This window comes from Miniopterus schreibersii, assembly GCF_964146895.1.
Source record: "Miniopterus schreibersii genome assembly, chromosome: 21".
In the NCBI taxonomy this organism is placed as follows: Eukaryota; Metazoa; Chordata; class Mammalia; order Chiroptera; family Miniopteridae; genus Miniopterus; species Miniopterus schreibersii.
In genome coordinates, this window is record NC_138123.1 from 12545000 (window position 1) to 12563215 (window position 18216).

At 46.3% G+C, this 18216-nt stretch overlaps 1 protein-coding gene across 1 annotated transcript in view; it reads left to right on the forward strand.

Annotated features, from left to right (window-relative positions):
- Positions 1–13155, forward strand: part of GNPAT (glyceronephosphate O-acyltransferase) — a 28094-nt gene extending 14939 nt beyond the window's left edge. Inside the window, exons 5-16 of the mRNA XM_081123728.1 lie at positions 1475–1602; positions 1901–1976; positions 2231–2382; positions 2503–2633; positions 3980–4203; positions 6950–7192; positions 8607–8686; positions 9510–9650; positions 10710–10806; positions 10886–10979; positions 11558–11619; positions 12870–13155. Coding sequence (XP_080979854.1) covers positions 1475–1602; positions 1901–1976; positions 2231–2382; positions 2503–2633; positions 3980–4203; positions 6950–7192; positions 8607–8686; positions 9510–9650; positions 10710–10806; positions 10886–10979; positions 11558–11619; positions 12870–12913 — 1472 coding nt within the window. The 3' untranslated portion in view covers positions 12914–13155. The remainder of the gene's footprint in view (positions 1–1474; positions 1603–1900; positions 1977–2230; positions 2383–2502; positions 2634–3979; positions 4204–6949; positions 7193–8606; positions 8687–9509; positions 9651–10709; positions 10807–10885; positions 10980–11557; positions 11620–12869) is intronic.
- Positions 13156–18216: the final 5061 nt, after the last annotated feature.

Sequence of the window (18216 nt, forward strand, 5' to 3'; positions counted from 1 at the left end):
GCATAATGTTTTCAAGGTTCATTCATGTTTTGTAGCATGTGTCAGAATTTCTTCCTTTTTAAGGCTGGATAATATTCCATTGTGTGTATATACCACATGTTGTTATCCATTCATGCATTGATGGCCACTTGGGTTGCTTCTGCTTTTTGGCTATGGGGAGCAGTGCTGCTGTGAACATAGATGTACAAATATCTGTTCAAGTCTCACTTTCAGTTCTTCCAGTGTATTCCCAAAGGTAGAGTTGCTGGGGTCTCTGGTAATTTTATTTTTAATTTTCTTAAGAGAAATATCTATTCAAGTCCTTTGACCATTTTTAAATTTGGTTGTTTGGTTCTTGTTGTTGAGTTGTAGGAGTTTTTTATATATTCTGGATATCAACGCCATGTCAGATATATGATTTGCAAATATTTTCTCCCATCCTGTGGGTCAGCTTTTCACTCTGTTGATTGTTTCCTTTGATGCACAGAAACTTTTAATTCTGGTATCATTCAATTTACCTGGTTTTTCTCTTTTGGTTTCACATTCAAGAAAATATTGCCAATCAAATGTCATAGAACCTTCCCCCTATGTTTTATTCAAGGTTTTATAGGTATAGGTCTTACATTAAGGGCCTTGGTCCATTCTGAGTTAATTTTTGTATATGGTGTCAGGTAAGAGTCCAACTGCATGTCTAAAATTTTTAATAGCTATATAATATTCAGTAGTGTAGCTGTAACCTAATTGAGGTTTGCTGTTACAAACAATTTTATAATATATTTTTATATCAGTGCTTTTATTCCTATAGGATTGATTCCCAAAAGTAGGATTGCTAAGGCAAATAAATTATTTATCATCTTCCAAGGTAACCAGGGAAGCTGAGGTTTAAGCATAGACCTTTGTTAATAAATGCAGTAAACAGTGAGGTAAAAAACTGCTGGGACTTATTAGAAGCATTTTCATCTGTATAGACATGTGAGGAAGTTGCTTGAAAATTAGGGAAAATGGAAAGATCTACTGTAAACTGATGATGGAACTCCTCCTCTTATTTTGGGCCTGATTCATTAAATCTGTGCCACTCAAAGAAGGTGGATGTTTTACCTGATGGGTCAGAAGAAAAGGTAAGAGTTGTCTGATGGACACATGTTGGTCTGTCAAGTTCAGCAGCGGTGCTGACTGAAGAAGTCAGCCTGATGACATTGTTACAGTTGTCACATTGCCTGCTATTGCCCTCTGTCTCTAGCTCATCTGGTTGTAAATGCAGAGGTGCACGGAGGACACCAGGTAACCTCCCAGTGAGCACTTGCTCACAGAGTCCCTTCTTTTCCATAATTCTATTAGATGTCTCCTCTTGGGGATTTTATTCTCAGAAAGTATAATCATTAATATCACAGGGGTGTCTTACAGACCTGAAATCTTTCTTGATAGAGTTTGAGTTTAGATCTTTATAGAAAGTTTTAGGCTTTGCAAGTCAACATTAACCCTTCTTTATGTTTAGACTTCCTGGGAATGAAAATGATTGGGGAGCTGCTGCGCATGTCGGGCGCCTTCTTCATGCGGCGCACCTTCGGCGGCAACAGACTCTACTGGGCTGTGTTCTCCGAATACGTGAAAACCATGTTGCGGGTAAGTGCAGATAATTGCCAAGTACTTGCCAGCCATATTTTCTTTTCACTGAAGTTTGCTGCAAGACCTGATTTAAATTCTTACCATCTGAGTGGGCCTCTTAGCTGACTGTTTCCCCTGAAGGAATGTGCAGAACTCAGCAGTCTGTGTACGTGACTCCTGTGGGGTTCCCTGTGAGCAGTGTTTGTTCAGAGGGCTGGGTGGGAGCTGGGGGAGGAATCAAAAGAAGCATTTACCCTTTGAGCGCAGGCAATGGGTTTTGTGTTTTGTTTTGTTTGTTTGTGTTTTCTCTTTAAAGAATGGTTATGCTCCTGTTGAATTTTTCCTCGAAGGGACAAGAAGCCGCTCTGCCAAGACATTGACTCCTAAATTTGGTAGGTCAGCTACGGGCTGGAGGAGAAACACAAACCCAAGGCTTTAGGGGTGGTGTCATTACAGCTGCTGAATAGAACTTGACACTGTTTGCAAGTTGTTGGTTTTTTTATAAGTGTAACTGTTTAAGCTTAACTGTTTATATTTATGGGCCTGCTTAGTCTGTCATGCACACTTGTAGTATCTCCCTGTGTATGTGTCCTTGTTCTCAGACTCTCTGATATTTGTGAAAAACCATTTCTCCCTTTGTTTACAGGTCTTCTGAATATTGTGATGGAGCCATTTTTCAAAAGGGAAGTGTTTGACACCTACCTTGTTCCAATCAGCATCAGTTATGATAAGATATTGGAAGAAACTCTTTATGTGTATGAGCTTCTAGGGGTTCCCAAGCCAAAGGAATCTACAACTGTACGTAAAGGATGGCCAAACCCGATTTGTTGGACTTTAGAGGAAATGCTCGTTTGCAAACCAGCTAATTTCCTAATTTACTTCTTTCTGTTTTCTTTTCCCCTGTTGCGATACTGTTAGGGATTACTGAAAGCCAGGAGGATTCTCTCTGAAAATTTTGGCAGCATCCACGTATACTTTGGAGACCCTATATCGCTTCGATCTCTGGCAGCTGGGAGGCTGAGCCGAAGCCCATACAACTTGGTCCCAAGGTGCAAGGCTGGTGTTTTTGTAACAGATTTAGAAACAGGGATAAAAACTGGAGGTGTAAATTGTGATTCTTGACTGTTTCTAGGACTGGAACTGGGTTATTTGAGATCACACATTGGGGAAGTGGAAAGCCTCAGTTAAAGAAGAATTACATATTTGCCCAGAACAATTAGCTACAGGATGTGTATGTCAAATACGCAAAGTCGGGCAGTGTTCGTTCTCAGGGGATCCAGTTCCCAACTAACTTAACAGTGGGAAGGACAGCATTATTAAAAGTGAATGCATGGAAATGGTAGGCCAGCCAGAGCATGTGCTAAGTGTCACTTGGGATCCCGGAAAGGACTGTGTAATAATGAGCGGGAGTGAGTGGGTGTAACAGTGAACAGGACAGTGCTGATAATCAGCAGGAGTGCATTTCTGTTCTCAAGAAGGATATAGCTTTAAGGGCAAGGACATGAAATTGCTTCTTTGGGGATGCAGGTAGGATGCACATTTAGGTTTTCTTAATTCAGAGAAACACACCTGGGAAGCAAAGGAGACAGAAAGCATCTGCTGGGCCCTGCAGCACATGACTGCAGCATCATTCATGATTTATCTGTACCCCCAACAGCCCCACAGCAGCTAGGGTGCCTCGCTGGCAGCTTCGTTAGTTATCAGAGCAGATGTCAGCTGTTGTTGTCACAGGCCTCTCTATAGGTCTCAGGTTGGGTCATTAGCCAGAACAGGGTGCCCTCACTGGCTACAGCTCTCACATTAAGCCACCTTGTCACAAGGCTTGCTTTTAGGTCAGATGTGTATTCCGGCTCCAGCCAGCTCTGTGTAGGTTCCCAGTGTCATCTGATTCAATTTGGTGATCCATGCTTGAGGGATCTGTCAGGCAAGGGTTGTGCAGTACTTGGCAAGTGCCCTGAAGCTTCTCAGAAGGACAGAATGGCAGTCAGTCAGACAGGACAGCCTGTCCAGTGCAGACATGTATAGTCATCTGATACGTGTGTTCTTTAGGAGAGATGCACTAAGTCCTGTGGGTTTGGAGAGGACAGTCGTTCATTCTACTCCAGAGGCATCTGCTTCCACAGAGGTGATTTAGCCTATTTGTAAAGCAGCACAAGTTTTTTTGCCTGGAACCAGAAATAATAGGACCCTATTCCCTTGGGTATTTTTATCACCTGTCAGCCTACCTAGAGGCATATGGACAGAATAAAGCAAAGGTCGGCTTCCTACAAGATGACCTGGGAGAGCTCAGTTGGCAGAAAGTCTGAGAACCCTTCCAGGGCCTGTCTTCTCCCATCCCCTCTCCCTGCGCACTTGTCGTGGTAGAACTGTAACTTGTCCCGTGCTCTCCTTTCAGATACATCCCTCAGAAGCAGTCGGAGGACATGCACGCCTTTGTCGTCGAGGTCGCCCACAAAATGCAGCTTCTCCAGATTCAGAACCTGGTGCTGAGCCCATGGGTCCTCGTTGTGGCCGTGCTGCTCCAGCACCGGCCATCCATGGACTTTGACGCACTGGTGGAGAAGACGTTGTGGCTGAAAGGCTTAACCCAGACCTTCGGGGGCTTCCTCACGTGGTCCGGTGTGTATGTGGAGCATACACGATGAGAATACTAGCTTTTTATTTCTTCATTTCGAAAAGTTGTAGCCTGGATATGAAAACCTACATAGGACTTGGAGCAAAGCATTGTTCAGAGAGGGAAAGAAAACCCAGTCTGTTTTTATTGCTATAGGACTTTGGTTATGTGAGAATTGTACATGTTTGTTTCTCCCTCCGAGACTATCCTGAGGACTGGAATACCATCTTGGCATCTAGCAGAGTGGAGAGTAAATGGTGGATCTTTTTTGACTCCACATAGAATCCGTCCCTCTATACACAGCTCTTTTAAACCACATTGTGTTTGCAACCCATTTTCCTGACTGGGTTGTGTTAATAACACCTCTAAACATTGGAGTTGTGAACACTGTGCTGCTGGGAGTTGGGTGTATATGACAGTAATTATCCTGAGTTGTTTTCAGTCTCTCTGATTTAACGTTGTAGAGACTGCAGTGGGAAATACAGCCCTTTAAGACCAGGCAATTATTTGGAGTCAGGCACCTGCTGTTCACTCATGAAACTGTGTTGGGCACCTGGTTGGTGCTGGTACTGTCAGGGATGCAGAGATGAGCAAGGTGCAGCCCCTGTTCTGAAGGTTCTGGTTTGTAGAGAGCAGGATGGGTGACCAGCAAACCTGTAAAGACGTCCAGTGAAACAAATACAAGCTACTGACAGGCTCGGAGCGTGGCTGAGAACCTGCAGAGGAAGGGCCCACACTCAGGCAAGATTTCATAGAAGAGACTTCTGAATCAGGCTTGATGGAAAATAGGAGCCTTTCAAGAAGACAGTGGGAGGGGGGCGTTGCTAGCACAGGATTAGGACATTGAAATGGCCTGACAGCACCTGGGACCCCTTGGCCTGCAGGGGGTTGTAGGGTTGGGACGCTGGCTCTGGGTATGGGACGTAGGAGGAGGACAGCAGCTGGGCCTACCAGCCTGCGTGCCGTGGGGTCTGCACTACATGTGTAGGTTACATGGGGCAATCACGGATTTTAAGCAGGGAAGGATCACAAACTGGCCTTTAGAAAGCCAGCTGGTACCAGTTTCAGGGTGACCACAGTGGGGAGAGAGTGTGGGCTGGGAGGCTACTCTGCCAGATGAGGGGCAAAGAAGCCTGGACCAGGGCCGTTCATAGCTGGGTGGAGCTAAGAGACGTTTAGGGGGAATTAGTTACCGAAATGGCCATCAGTTGAGTGTCGGTCACCAGTAGGGGAATAAAGATAAGTAGACACCTATTCTCAGTGTTTAATGGTCTCACAGGAGGCCGAGGGCATGTGGCTGTATCACAGGCAGACAGGCATGAGCGGCAGAGGTAAAGTGCTAATCTCATAGCAGTTTGGCCCACGACCATGGGAAACCACGGACGCCTATTTTTCTAAGTCATTTTGTTTTTTCAAGATGGGATAAATATGCGGCCAGTCCATAGCTAAGAGTATCTGTTCAGCCACTAAAATAACTCCAGTTACTATAAAGCAAGAGTCCATTGGTATCTAAGTACAGGAAGAGTGTGGAGGGAATGATCATCATTTCTAATTTAGAATTATGTAGATGCAGGATTTTTTCTTTTTACTCAGATTATCCCATATTCCTAAACTCTCATATCTAGAGCTTTTTATGATATATGTCATTATATAATATCGTATTGTATTATATACATGAAATCTATTATACATAATACAGGGTGGGGCAAAAGTAGGTTTGCAGTTGCGGGTACTCAAAACAGAGTTTATTCTTGTATTACTGTTTTATTGTATTGTTTATTCTTGTATTATTTCCCATACGAACAACTGTAAACCCACTTTTGCCCCACCCTATATTATTGTGCCTATGTCATCACCATAAGCCACCTGAGCCAAGGCGCATTGGTTCAGACTGAGTGTGGAGGTGTCCAGACTGAGTGTGAGGGCATCCAGATCAAGTGTGGGGGAGTCCAGAAGGAGAACCACTGCTCTCACTGTCCTTGCCATGAGGCATATGCAGAACCTGTGGCCCAGCTTAGGCAGGTGCCTGCTTACCTGCCTCAACCAGCTCTTTGGCTCAGGCTAACAGTGGAATAATTTCCCTTGCCAAGAAGATTTGTTAAATACCAACACCTCCTCATTATGTTTCGGTAACCCTAACTCGGTTATCTCCAGGCCAGTGTAGTGCCTGCTGGCGAGTTACAGGAACTGTTGTGGTAACTGTTTAGTTACCTTTGATGTAGGAAACCCAGAAAATCCCCTCAGCACCCCTCTGCTCTGGGAGGCCCTTTTGTTCACCTGCAAAGTTGCAGAGCGATTTTCTTGCCATCTTAGAATTGATCTAAGCAAGGTGTGTGTGTGTGTGTACACGTGTGTGAAGCATGTTTTAATATATACTTATGGGCCTTCTTGTCTTACTGTTGTTAAATTCACATATAGGTGATGTTCTGATCATGTAACTGGAAGCTCTCACGGAACTCTGGGTACCTTGGTTCCTGAGGAAGTAATTGGTTTTCAGAGTGCATTTGATGTGCAGCTGACAGATTTGGGGAGGATGTGTTACATGTCCTTAGAGAGAGAGTTTGGGTTTTGAAATAGAAAAAATGCCCTTCACATATGATGTCATTAGCTCAGCTGGTAGAACCTAAAGCCAGTCCTGGCATTTGAATCAGTAGGTCAGGTCACAGCACTGGTGCCTCGTAGGCCTAAGAGTCCCAGTGGTGACCCAGCCCCTTTTTTGCCATTTGCCTGAATGAGTTGTCTTGTGTGTAGATAATGAAGCCGCCGAGGAGGTGATCCAGTCCAGCATCCTGCTGCACTCCAACATAGCCAGCCTTGTCAAAGACCAGGTGGTCCTGAAAGTGGACGCCAGAGACTCAGAAGTAGTCGACGGCCTCATATACCAGCACGTCACCCTCCTCACATGCTCAGCTTACAGAAACCAGCTGCTCAACGTTTTTGTCCGGCCCTCCTTAGTGGCTCTGGCACTGCAGATGGCTCACGGGGTCAGAAAAGGTAACTGTGGGGAATCTGGCCTTGAATCGTTGAAGAGACCTGGCCATTCAGTTCCTGGTCGGGAGCAACATTGGAGCCTTGCTCAGCCACATGTGTGCAGCCCACATATCAGCAAGGCCAGGCCTGTGCACTCGGAAGTTAGGTTAGGGAACAATCTGGAACTAGAGCCCAGTTTTCCATTTCCAGGCCTGATGCTCTTTTATGCTCTGACAACTCCGTCATCTGACAGGCAGACAGGTGGGCCAACACGCAGCAGCATCCTGGCTGCGGTGAGGATTGTGCCGATGAGCAGTTTCTGTTCACAGGAGCCTGTCATCAAGGCCGAGGTTTCCTACCCAGGCTGCACTTTACAGTTACTGGAGGCTGAGCCCCATCCCTGAAAGTTCTGGGTCAATGGCCTGGAGTGTGGGCTAGATGGTTGGTTTTCAGAGCTCTGTAGGTAATTCTAAGAAAAAGAGTGGAAAGCATGGCTCAGCCAGACCTTTAGCCTTGAGAGGAACCTTAGACATCCTGTGTCCATGCCCTCATTTGGTTATGGAGGAAATGGGCCCAGAGAGCTCAGATGACCCAGTTTAGCCCACAGAAAACTTAAATCTTGATTTCCACTCTGAGGTTTTCTACATCAGAATTCATCCACAACTGAATGCCCTGAAACAGAGGCAACATTTGACATCCATCTGTATGTGTTTCTAAGGAGAAAGTTCACAGCACGTGTCAGGAGGACAAGGGGGCCTCTGTGGTTGGCAGGCAGGTAGCCTACACATCAGGGAATGAGAGAGGACCTTCGGTTGTATGCTCCCGCGTTCTAGTGCGAAAGACGTCAGGAGATTGGAAACAGGAATCCGGAATAGATGAAGCAGCCTGTCTCTGCTCTGCTGGGGGGCCTGGGAAGGGAAAGGGGAGCTCCCTAGTTTCTAAGGAGTGTAGTGTCTTGCTCAGTCCAGACTGACAGATGAGAGGCTTGGTTGTCATTTAGATTCAACCATTAAAACTGCGAGACTAGCCCAGCTGTTGTGGCTCAGTGTTTTGAGCATCGACCCATGAACCTAGAGGTCACGGTTGGATTCCCGGTCAGGGCACATGTCCGGGTTGCGGGCTTGATCCCTAGTGTGGGGCGTGCAGGAGGCAGCCAATCAGTGACTCTTTCTCATCATTGATGTTTCTATCTCTCCCTCTCCCTTCCGCTCTCCGAAATCAATAAAAACATATTTAAAACACAGTGCTAGACTGTAGTTGGCCCTGTATATAAAATTTGGGTTGGTTATAGCTTTCATTGGGGGTCTTAACTCTAATCCTTGATGGATGAATGGCATGCCTTTGAAGGACTGCATTTCTGGAACATTGTGGACTTCTTGCTTCTCCCTGAAAGTTTAAAAACCAGTGTTGTAATTTTCTGTAATGAATTTGTTTCCAGAGGATGTCTACAGTTGCTTTCGCTTCCTACACGATGTTTTGTTGGATGAGTTCATCTTCCTTCCAGGAAACACAGTGAAGGTAAATCCTAGCAGCCAGGGAGAAGCGTATCTGCAGAGTGAGTTCTGGGAATGTCCAGCATCGGTGCCCAGATGTGTCCTCCCTTTGGGCAACGTGCAGCAGGCTTAAGGGGAACTGGAACACTCACATTTCAGCAAACTCGAGTTTGACTTTTGGTTAAATTTTATCAATAATTTAGGGATTATTTGGTAAGAAAAGGGTCATTTTTTGAACCGTTACTGCAGCCACTGCAAATAAATCAACTCAACTCTATTTTGCTAAAAATTTACCAGCCAGCACACATTTTCCTGTTAACAACTGTTGGAACGAGTGGGGCCTTTTGCTTTAAGAGTAGACAGTGTGCTCTTGCCTGGTGCTGCAGACAGCTGATGAGGGATTGGCTCCTGGAGCTGGACTGCTGGGGTGCTAGGGCGCTGGGGTGGGGAGAGGCCGGGATAGACAGCAGGGGTCAGCTTTTGTACACTGTGTAGGTGTTAGACACTAGAGAAAGAGGCAGGGTGCCACAGCTTTTGAGCATAAATCTAAGTATTTTAGGACTTGCTATATGCCCTGCCTGTTTAAGGAGTGTGACTGTGCAAAGGGAAAGAAAATCCATCACCCAGGTTGTGACTCCTCAGCTTACAAATGGTTGTGTTTGCTATGTGTGAAGTTCAGGTCTGAATGTTAGAACAAATGCTTTCTTTGCTACCATGTAACAGCCAGACCCTCTGGGAAGGTTGTGATAGTTGGGGTTCTCTTGTTCTGTGGCACCTCACTGTACACACTGAGCTCAGCTATGTACTAACATAGTGGATCCATTCTGCCTTCTCCCCACCCCTTCCAGGACTTTGAAGAAGGCTGTTACCTACTTTGTAAAAGTGAGACCATTCAGATGACAGCAAGGGACATCCTAGTTACAGAGAAAGGAAATACTGTGTTAGAATTTTTAATAGGACTCTTTAAACCTTTTGTGGAAAGTTATCAGGTATGTAAATCTTTCACAAGGTCTCTGTTATCCTTCCATGTCAAATATAACTAAGATTTCCACCCTGTACTTATTTCTGGCCTGATGGGCAAGAATCTTCCCCAGGTGGATGGTAGAACTAGAGAGACTGATTACTGGGTGAGTGATTTCACCTGTCAGGCGAGACGGTGCTCCCTGCATGCAGGAGGGGGCTTGGTGCATTACAGACCCAGGAACTTGACAGCTTAATGACACCGTGAGCACAGTATTCCTGTGACCACAGTTATACCCAAGCATTGTTATTACCTTATAGTGTTTGTTCAGAGTATGTAGCAAGGTGTTTGACACATAGTAGGCACTTAATAATTGCAAGATTTGAGTGACACATAAAGTCAGTGGAAGGGAAAGAAGTTCAAGTGGAAGTATCCACAAGTGTGTCCGACTCTGAGTGAGTAAGGAGAGGGGATGGTGGGTTTGCCAGCAGGAGTCATGCCCCATTCAGAGGGAGAAGGTTGTTTGAGGTGGAAACCGTAAGGGCCTCACACACATTTGGGAGAAGAGAACTCAGCTCTCAGCTCCACACCGGAGAAGGGCACCGGGACCAACTTCCTGGCCAAGCAGTGCTGTGGTCAGTGAGGGGGACCGTGCCAGCCCTGCCCTTAGTAGGTATTGGATAAATACTATCTCTACCATTAGGCACCTTTCTTAGTAGAAATCATCAAGTATTTTAAGATCTAGCATGTTATTAAGTCTTTTTAGAGAAAAAATTAAGTTACAGAAAATCTGGTCCCTCTCTTCCTAAGCAGCACAAGATGAATTAAGCTGATTGCAATTCATTTCACTTGTAACCATTAAAGTGGGAAATTATATTTTTATAAATGTCAATACTATTGCATACTTGTTTCTAATTGTAAACAGTGTTATAAGCTCAGTAGAGCTCTTAAAAATTCCACAGCCTTTCTGGGCTTGGACCCTTGCTCTCACAAGTGTATGGTTCTCTGAAGCGGGCATTATAGAATTACCTGCCGCTGTGTTGTACTGACTGCCCTTTTCAGCTCTGCCTCGTCTTCTTAAAATCAGATAATTTGCAAATACCTCCTGAGGGAAGAAGACCTCTTCACTGAGAAGCAGTACTTGGCTGGAGTCAGGGCGTTCACAGGTCAGCTCCTCGATCAAGGTCAGTCACGCCTCGGGGGTGGGGATGGCCGTTAGTTGAGAACAAAAGTGCTCCACTGACCCCTCCACCTCTGCTTTAGGTGCCTCGCAGTGTTACGATGTGTTATCTTCTGAAGTACAGAAAAACGCCCTGGCAGCGATGGTGAGGCTGGGCACGGTGGAGAAAAGGAAGGAGTGAGTACCTGCGAGACGCCATGCGACGCCTGGGTGCCCGCGGGTGTGGCAGCCGGTAACAGTGAGCAAGTCCCGCAGGCTCAGAAACTCGTGGTCGAGTCAGCACCTACTGTACGGCGCTCACCACCACCCCAGCTAGTTACGTCAGGATGAGTCACCCTGCAAACGTCACGTGGCTCAGAATAAAATGATGTGGAAGCAGAGGAAGAAGGGGCTTGTGGCCAGCATGTGGCTTTGGCCCAATGTTGAAATTGATGAATTGCAGGAAAGATTTGGGGGCGTGTAGTGTGTGTGTGTGCTTATGTATGCGCACATGTGCAGTACGTAAGCACACGTGTATGTGTAGTTGGATACCGACTCTTCTGCATGAGCGAATGTGAGAAAGAGAGAGCTTAGTGGGTCAGCTCGCCCGGCGCGGCTCGTAGGTGGCCAGAGGAGTGAGGCAAAAAGCCAGCAAGTGGGACAGGAAGGAGCAGGTGGGTCCTAAAGGGAAACCATTTAAAGGCGCCTCACGTAAATGGTGAAGGTGGTCTGCCCCCTGCTTTGTGCAGTAACAAGCCTGTTCCTTTTTCTCCTAGAAATAATGACTATGTATTTCATGTGAATGAACCCGCCACAGCAACTTTAGAAGAAATGCTTGGTGAGTACAGATCCGTAAAGCCCGATTGGTTTTCACGTGGTGTTTGTCAACATGCAGTAAAACGGGAAAGTGCTGTGGCACCAAATACGCATCAGAGTGGACAACAATAGAGTTTTAATGTAAAAAGAGAACTATTGTGTCATCTAGAATGTTCTCAAGGAAACTAAGGAGAAAGTGCAAGGAAAGTGGCCAGAGAAAACCCCACATGCCTAAAGTAGGCAGCCTTAGACAGCAGACGATTGGCTCCCAGGTTGGCCACTCAGGGTCCAAGATCCAGACCCTTCACGCCTGGTATTGGGTGTCAAGCACGTACCTCTCCTATGGTCCTTGGAGTCACTCTCTCGGCACTCTGGTCCCTTCTTTCCCAGGTGAGGGATGGGGTCAGTATCCACATTACCGACACTACACTTCCTGAGCTCAGAGCTGGCAGCAGATAGTTCACCCTTGGAGAGTAATCCAGCCCTTGCTCTTCTCCAGATCCTGTCAGCTTTCAAAGAAATAGTCCAGCCCAGGAAGGTGGGAGCGTGTTTATGGGCTCCAGTAAGAGTCAAGAGTGTGATATAAACAGAGATAAAAGGTCAGAGGAGGCAGAGAACACTTCTCGTAGGAATGACGGGATAATTTGTAAAGGGGCATTTGAAAAAAAATGATTCTAGTGAACAAAGCCCTGATCACTGAGTAGTGTTCTTACCGGTTATAGTTTTGTACCTGCTCCTGATGTAATGCCTTTGTCAAACCTGCGTGGAAGAGCTTTAGGTTGAAGTCTGTTGGGATGACAGGAAGGCCAGGATGGCATGTGGTTGGTTAGGGGAGAGTGGGTGTAGGAAAGGGCAGAGGGCAGAGGAGTTGTTGGCATAGATCAGGGAAGTGAAACTGAAAACTCAGAATATGGAACCTTGAAACTCAGTTTTGAATTTGGTAAGGGGCAAATAGCTCAAACCTCATTCTGTGAGGATGATGGCATTGATTTCTTAGCGACAGAAGCAACAATAGGGTGGGTGAGCACATAGTGGCCTCGGAGTTCGGAAAATGTGGCTGGGTTCACATCCTGCCTCTTCCTGGCTCAGGGTGCTTGGCTGTGCCCATCACTGGGATACTGCTGCTTCTGCAGAGAGGCCGGTGTCCACTGGTGCTTGTCCGTCCGCCTGTAAAACTGCCCAGTGTCAGCTATTTCTCTCTGCCAGTGGCTGAAACATCACAAGAGAGAGTAAACTCAGTGTCACGTCATGAGCTGTCTCGTTCTTCCTCAGGTTGTAAGATGCCAGTAGGAAAACCAGCAACTGCGAAACTTTAATAATTGCCGAACAGCTGTGGGACTTTTGGTCATGTAATTACTGTCATCCAAGGACTCATTACAGCCAACAGGCGTGAAGGACGAGACCCTCCTTCCTCCTGCTTCGCAAGACTGAGACTGTGGGCTTGGGAGAGGAGGAGATGACGATTATAGCAATCAGTGTGACCGTCTCCACCACAATGATTTAAAAGGCATTTGTATCCAACTCTGTGTGTGTTTTAAATAAAACAATCTTTTGGAAACATGTTTGGAAAAACAAAGCCCAGCTCCCGCCACTCACATTTTTCAGCTTCTCACACGTGTTAAACTTCGACACTGACTTCTAAATTAAAGTGCAACAGTGACACTAACAGCTGCGGCTGTTAAAGGAAAACCCTGGAAGGGGTTTTGCTGGCCAGTCCTGTGACTCTTTAATCCAGGTTGCCTCAAACAAGGACACGTTCCACAGAGATGCAGTCAGTCCTCATCTGGCATAGGAGGTTCCTGGAAACGGCGACTTCAGGTGATACAACGTGTAACAAAACCAGTGTCACCACAGGCTAGGAGGCTGCCGTCTTGCTGTGTGTTCACAAGGCCTCTTCTTTGTATGGAAAGTGCAAGCTCTCTGGTGTCTCTTCTCATAAGGGCACTAACCCCATCAGCCAGGGCCCCACCCTTGTTACCCCATCCAGCCTTAATTACTTCCCAAAGGCTACATCTCTAGATACAGCCACACTGGGTTCAGGGCTTCGTCATCTGAATTGGGGGCCACAGTTCAGTCCATAGCAACAGGTCAACATATGCAGTGGCTAAGAGACTTGTGAAACACTTGAATTGGAATGTAAGTGCCATGGGGAATGTTGGAAAGTTTCTCGATGTGGTTCCAGGAGATGGAGGTTTGATTCCCATGCCTGGGCTGTGGGCTCGATCCCCAGTAAGGGGCGTGCAGGAGGCAGCTCATCCAATGACTCTCATCATTGATGTTTCTATCTCTCTCTCCCTCTCCCTTCTTCTCTCTCTGAAATCAATAAAAACATATATTTTTAAAAACGTTTCCCTCTTAGGCTTATGCTCTCAGTGAGTGGAACCCGAGGCAGAAGGAAGCAGAGAGGGGGCAGTCCCTCGGGGCTGGAGAAGCTCGGAGGGGTTCTGTCCAGCAAGCCCTATCCCAGGCCACACTCAGGAGACCCCAAGACCCTGGGTAGGGGCATCTCAAAAAAGGTCCCAAGTCACAGATGTAGCACAGAAGCCACAGGGCTGACGGAGCCGCTGGACGGGCAGCCAGAGGGACACCTAGCAGCAACCACGTGGACCCTTGACCGGGGCCCAGCAGGGCAGCCCCTCCTCGATGCCACACAGCGCAGTGCTTTAACAGGGCCTCTGGGTATGTCCTGGGGCCAGCACCCCAACAGCCTCAGGGGTTACGGTTAGAGTTTTGAGGGTCATGACCCGGCCCCTGCTCCTTCCTTACTCTGGAGAAATTGGGAAAGAGACAGGAGGGTCAGATGGACGGAGAAGCACATGGTTTTATCCCCGATAAAGCTGGATTTGTCTGTGTGTGGCCAGCGTCTTCCTCAGGGAAACCCCAGACCTCCAGCAGGAGCAGAGGACTCCACCTGCAGGCAGCTGGCCTGGAAGGGGACCTTTTTTTTCTTTTTTTTAGCACAAGTATTTGGGATGCTTATATTTGTCCCAAGTATTGCAATATTAGGGACATACCTACACCCAAACTGACTCACTGTTTATGTGAAATTCAAATGAAACTGTGCCCTGTATTTTATCCGGTAAGCCTGCCAGTGACAGCATTGCTGGGGGAGAGGTGGAAGGGGGTCATGGGGGGGACTCCGGAAACAAACGGGGAGCTGGGAGGTGAGGGCGGCAGGCAGGGTGGGTGGGGTGAGCCGGCAGGAGCACAGTAACCAGTCAGACTGGACTGGGCAGGCCAGGCCGCAGGACCAGAAGTGTGTGGACCACCAGATAGTAACAAGTCTTGAACAAAATCAGAGGGACTGGTTAGGGGTACAGGTGACAGACCAGATGGCTTCTGGGAAGATGGGGGCCCCCACACTCTCCCCACAACGGCGCCCAGCGTGGTCCTCCCTGCCTGGCCCCGAATGCGTCTGGCACGTCCTGGCCTGTGCTGGGCAGGGGAGGCCCTGCTTTCCTCCTGTGCCCAAGCAAATTTGTTTCTCTGGACACTTCCCCCTACTCTTCAGTTCTCAATGAACTCCTTCTGGGCTTCCTTGTCATTTTAAATACCTTTGGCAGGTCCTTACAGTCAATTATTTACATTTATGTCCCCTCTCTCCATTCAACTGCGAGTCCTTTCAGGAGGTCTGGGAAAAGTCTGTTTACAAAGCAGTAGATCCCATTCCTCACTCCTCAAAGCCTGGACTACCTGTCCCCACCTCAGTGACAACCGGAGGGTTTTCCTCTGATGAGGGTGAAACAAGACCTGGGCCGGGGGGGTGGGGTTAGGGACAGCAGGCACCAGGCACAGCTGAGGAGCATACTGAGAGCAAGGGCGAGGTTTTCATCTCCACCCTCTTTCCTGGGCTCCCAGAGCCCTGTCGCCATGCCCTGCCCCTCGGGGAGGAGACTGCAGACATATGACCAGCCCAAGGGGGTCCGGAGAAGTGCAGGCATCGGGGCTCCCAGCTCGGCTCACGCTGATGCCCTGAGCTGGCAAAACCCATGTGCTCAGAGCTTCATGTCAGCTTTTTATTTCTCAACTTGTAAATATGCGCAGGCAACTAAGTCATATTAGATAGAGATGGAAAAAAGCAGAAAAAAATGCAACCAGGAGGAATAAAGCTTACAGAGAAGAAAACCTTCACATGACAACATCAAAACCAGATAGAGATGGTCCCAGCTTATGGTGGTTCCACTTACGGTTTTTTGGGTTTTGGTGTTTTTTAACTTTGTGATGGTGTGAAAGCAATAGGCATAATAAATTACAAGAGAGTCAACATTTTACTATAAAATAGGCTCTATGTTAGATGATTTTGCACAACTGTTGACTAATGTAAATGTTCTGAGAACGTTTAAGGTAGGGTAGGCTAAGCTCTGATGTTCGAGAGGTTAGGTGTATTAAATGCATTTTCAAGTTACGATGGATTTATAGGGACATAACCCCATCATAAGTTGAGGAGCATTTGTATTCTTAATATCCTCTGTGAGATAAAAGATGCTGTATAAAAAGGGCACAGTCAGACACACAAAGAGCTCTTAGAAATTAAAAATGTGAAAACAGGCATGAAATGAAAATGCAATAGAAGGTTGGAAGATAAAGTTGAAGAAATTTCTCAAAACTTAGGGCAAAAAAAAAGACAAAAATAGGAAAATATGCTCTTTGCTTCTGCGGTTCTAATTACATGTATATTATAGCTTTTACATTTAGCCCATATGCCTTTTATGCCCTTTTTAAAAGTTGTCTGTGTTTCAGTCTGGGTATTTTCTTCTAACCTGTCTTCCAGGTCACTAATGCTTTCTTTAGCTGGGTCTGACTTATTTCTACGCCTATCTCAATTTCAGTTGTTGGGTTTTACAGCTCTAGGCTCTCTGTTTCATTATTTTGTTTGTTGTTGTTTTGTTTGTTTGTTTCAAGTTCTCTGAGAAACTCAGAAAACTTTTTCTTATTTTTTTTTGAGAGACAGAGAAAAAAAATCAATTTATTGCTCCACTTATTTATGCATTCATTGGTTGATTCTTGTGTGGCCAGGGATCGAACCTACAACCTTGGCATATTGGGAAGATGTTCTAGCCAATTGAGCTACCCAGTCAGGGCCAGAGAACTTTTTTTGTCATTTATTCTCGTGAAAAAAAAAAATATATATATATATATATATTTTATTCCTGTGAACACATTAAAAGTCTGTGTGTTTTATCTGGGTCTTCTGTTAGTCTGTTTCTACTGTGCATGTTTCTCTTGGGGTTTAGTCAAATAGTCTCCTTTCCTGATAGATCTCATTTTTATTTGCATGCTGAACATTGTACATAAAAACAACAGAGCCTATTTGAGGCCTAGGAGAATGGCATCATATTCGATAAAAGATTTTGCTTCTGGCCAACCACTAGAGGCACTAGCAATCTCAGATCCCCTTCATCCAATGAGGGTTTTCTTTATTTGTAGGGTATGACTTTTTGGGGTTCCAATCCAAAGCTTAGATGGGATTTTACCAGCGGCACCCTTTTGTGCTTCACCCTGCAGTCCAATTTTTGTCTCTCTAGTTCTATGTATCTGTTGACAGCCTGTTTTTCAGCCACTTGTAAAACCACAGATGGCTCTAGGAAAAAATACTTTCAGGAGCTGGGCTCACCTCCCTGGATTTCCTTTTGGATTTTTACCCCTTAATTTTTCACTCCCTTGTTAGCTCTCCAATGCCTTCATGTTCTGACACCGGTTCTCTGACACCAGCTGAGCGTCCTACAATTCAATCTAGTTCTGACACTAACTATCTGAAGTTCGTGTTGACCCCAAAGTTTAAGGAGCTCAGTCCCACAGGACCGCCCTGTCTTCAGACGCTAGCTGCAAGTCCTGGGTGTCCCCAAGTCACCATTCTCCCCATCTGCCTATAAGTTTGGAGCGTCCTGTGACATTTCCCAACCCTCCCAGGTTTGAAAATTGGTTAGAATGACTCAGAACTCAGACAAGTGCTATATTTATGATTACAGTTTATTATAAAAGACACAACTCAGGAACAGCCAAATGAAAGACACACATAAGGCAAGGTTGGAGGGGGGTGGAGGGACACAAGATCCTCTGTCCCTGTGGGGTTTGGATGTGCTGTCTCCCAGGACATCCATATGTCCGCCAACCAGGAAGCTCCAGAGTCTTCTGAGCGTTACCCAGGTTCCATCCAGGTGCCCTTGAGGAAATCATTGGCTGCGACTGACCTCAATGTCCTGCATCCTACACGTCCCCAGAGGTTGGGGTGGGAGTAGGGGTTGAAAATTCCAGTCCTCTGATCATGTGGTTGGTTTTTCTGGGGACCAGTCCCCATCCTGAAGCTATCTGGGGGCCTCACCAGACGTCACCGTATTAACGTAACAAAGGAAACCGCAAAACACCAAGGATTTTGAAGCTTTGTGCCAAGAACCAGGGAGAAACACCAGGCACGTGTTTTTATTATACCACAGCCTTTAAACATATTCTTTGCATATATATTTTATAAAGTAGTTCTAACTGTCCTCAGGGAAGGGTTGGTGAGAAATACCAAGTCCACTATAACGGGAAGCGAAATTTTCTTGTAGTCAATAAATAGTATTTAATAAAAATCAGGGAAAGAGAAAGGAGAGTCAGGGCACAGGAGACTGGAACGATA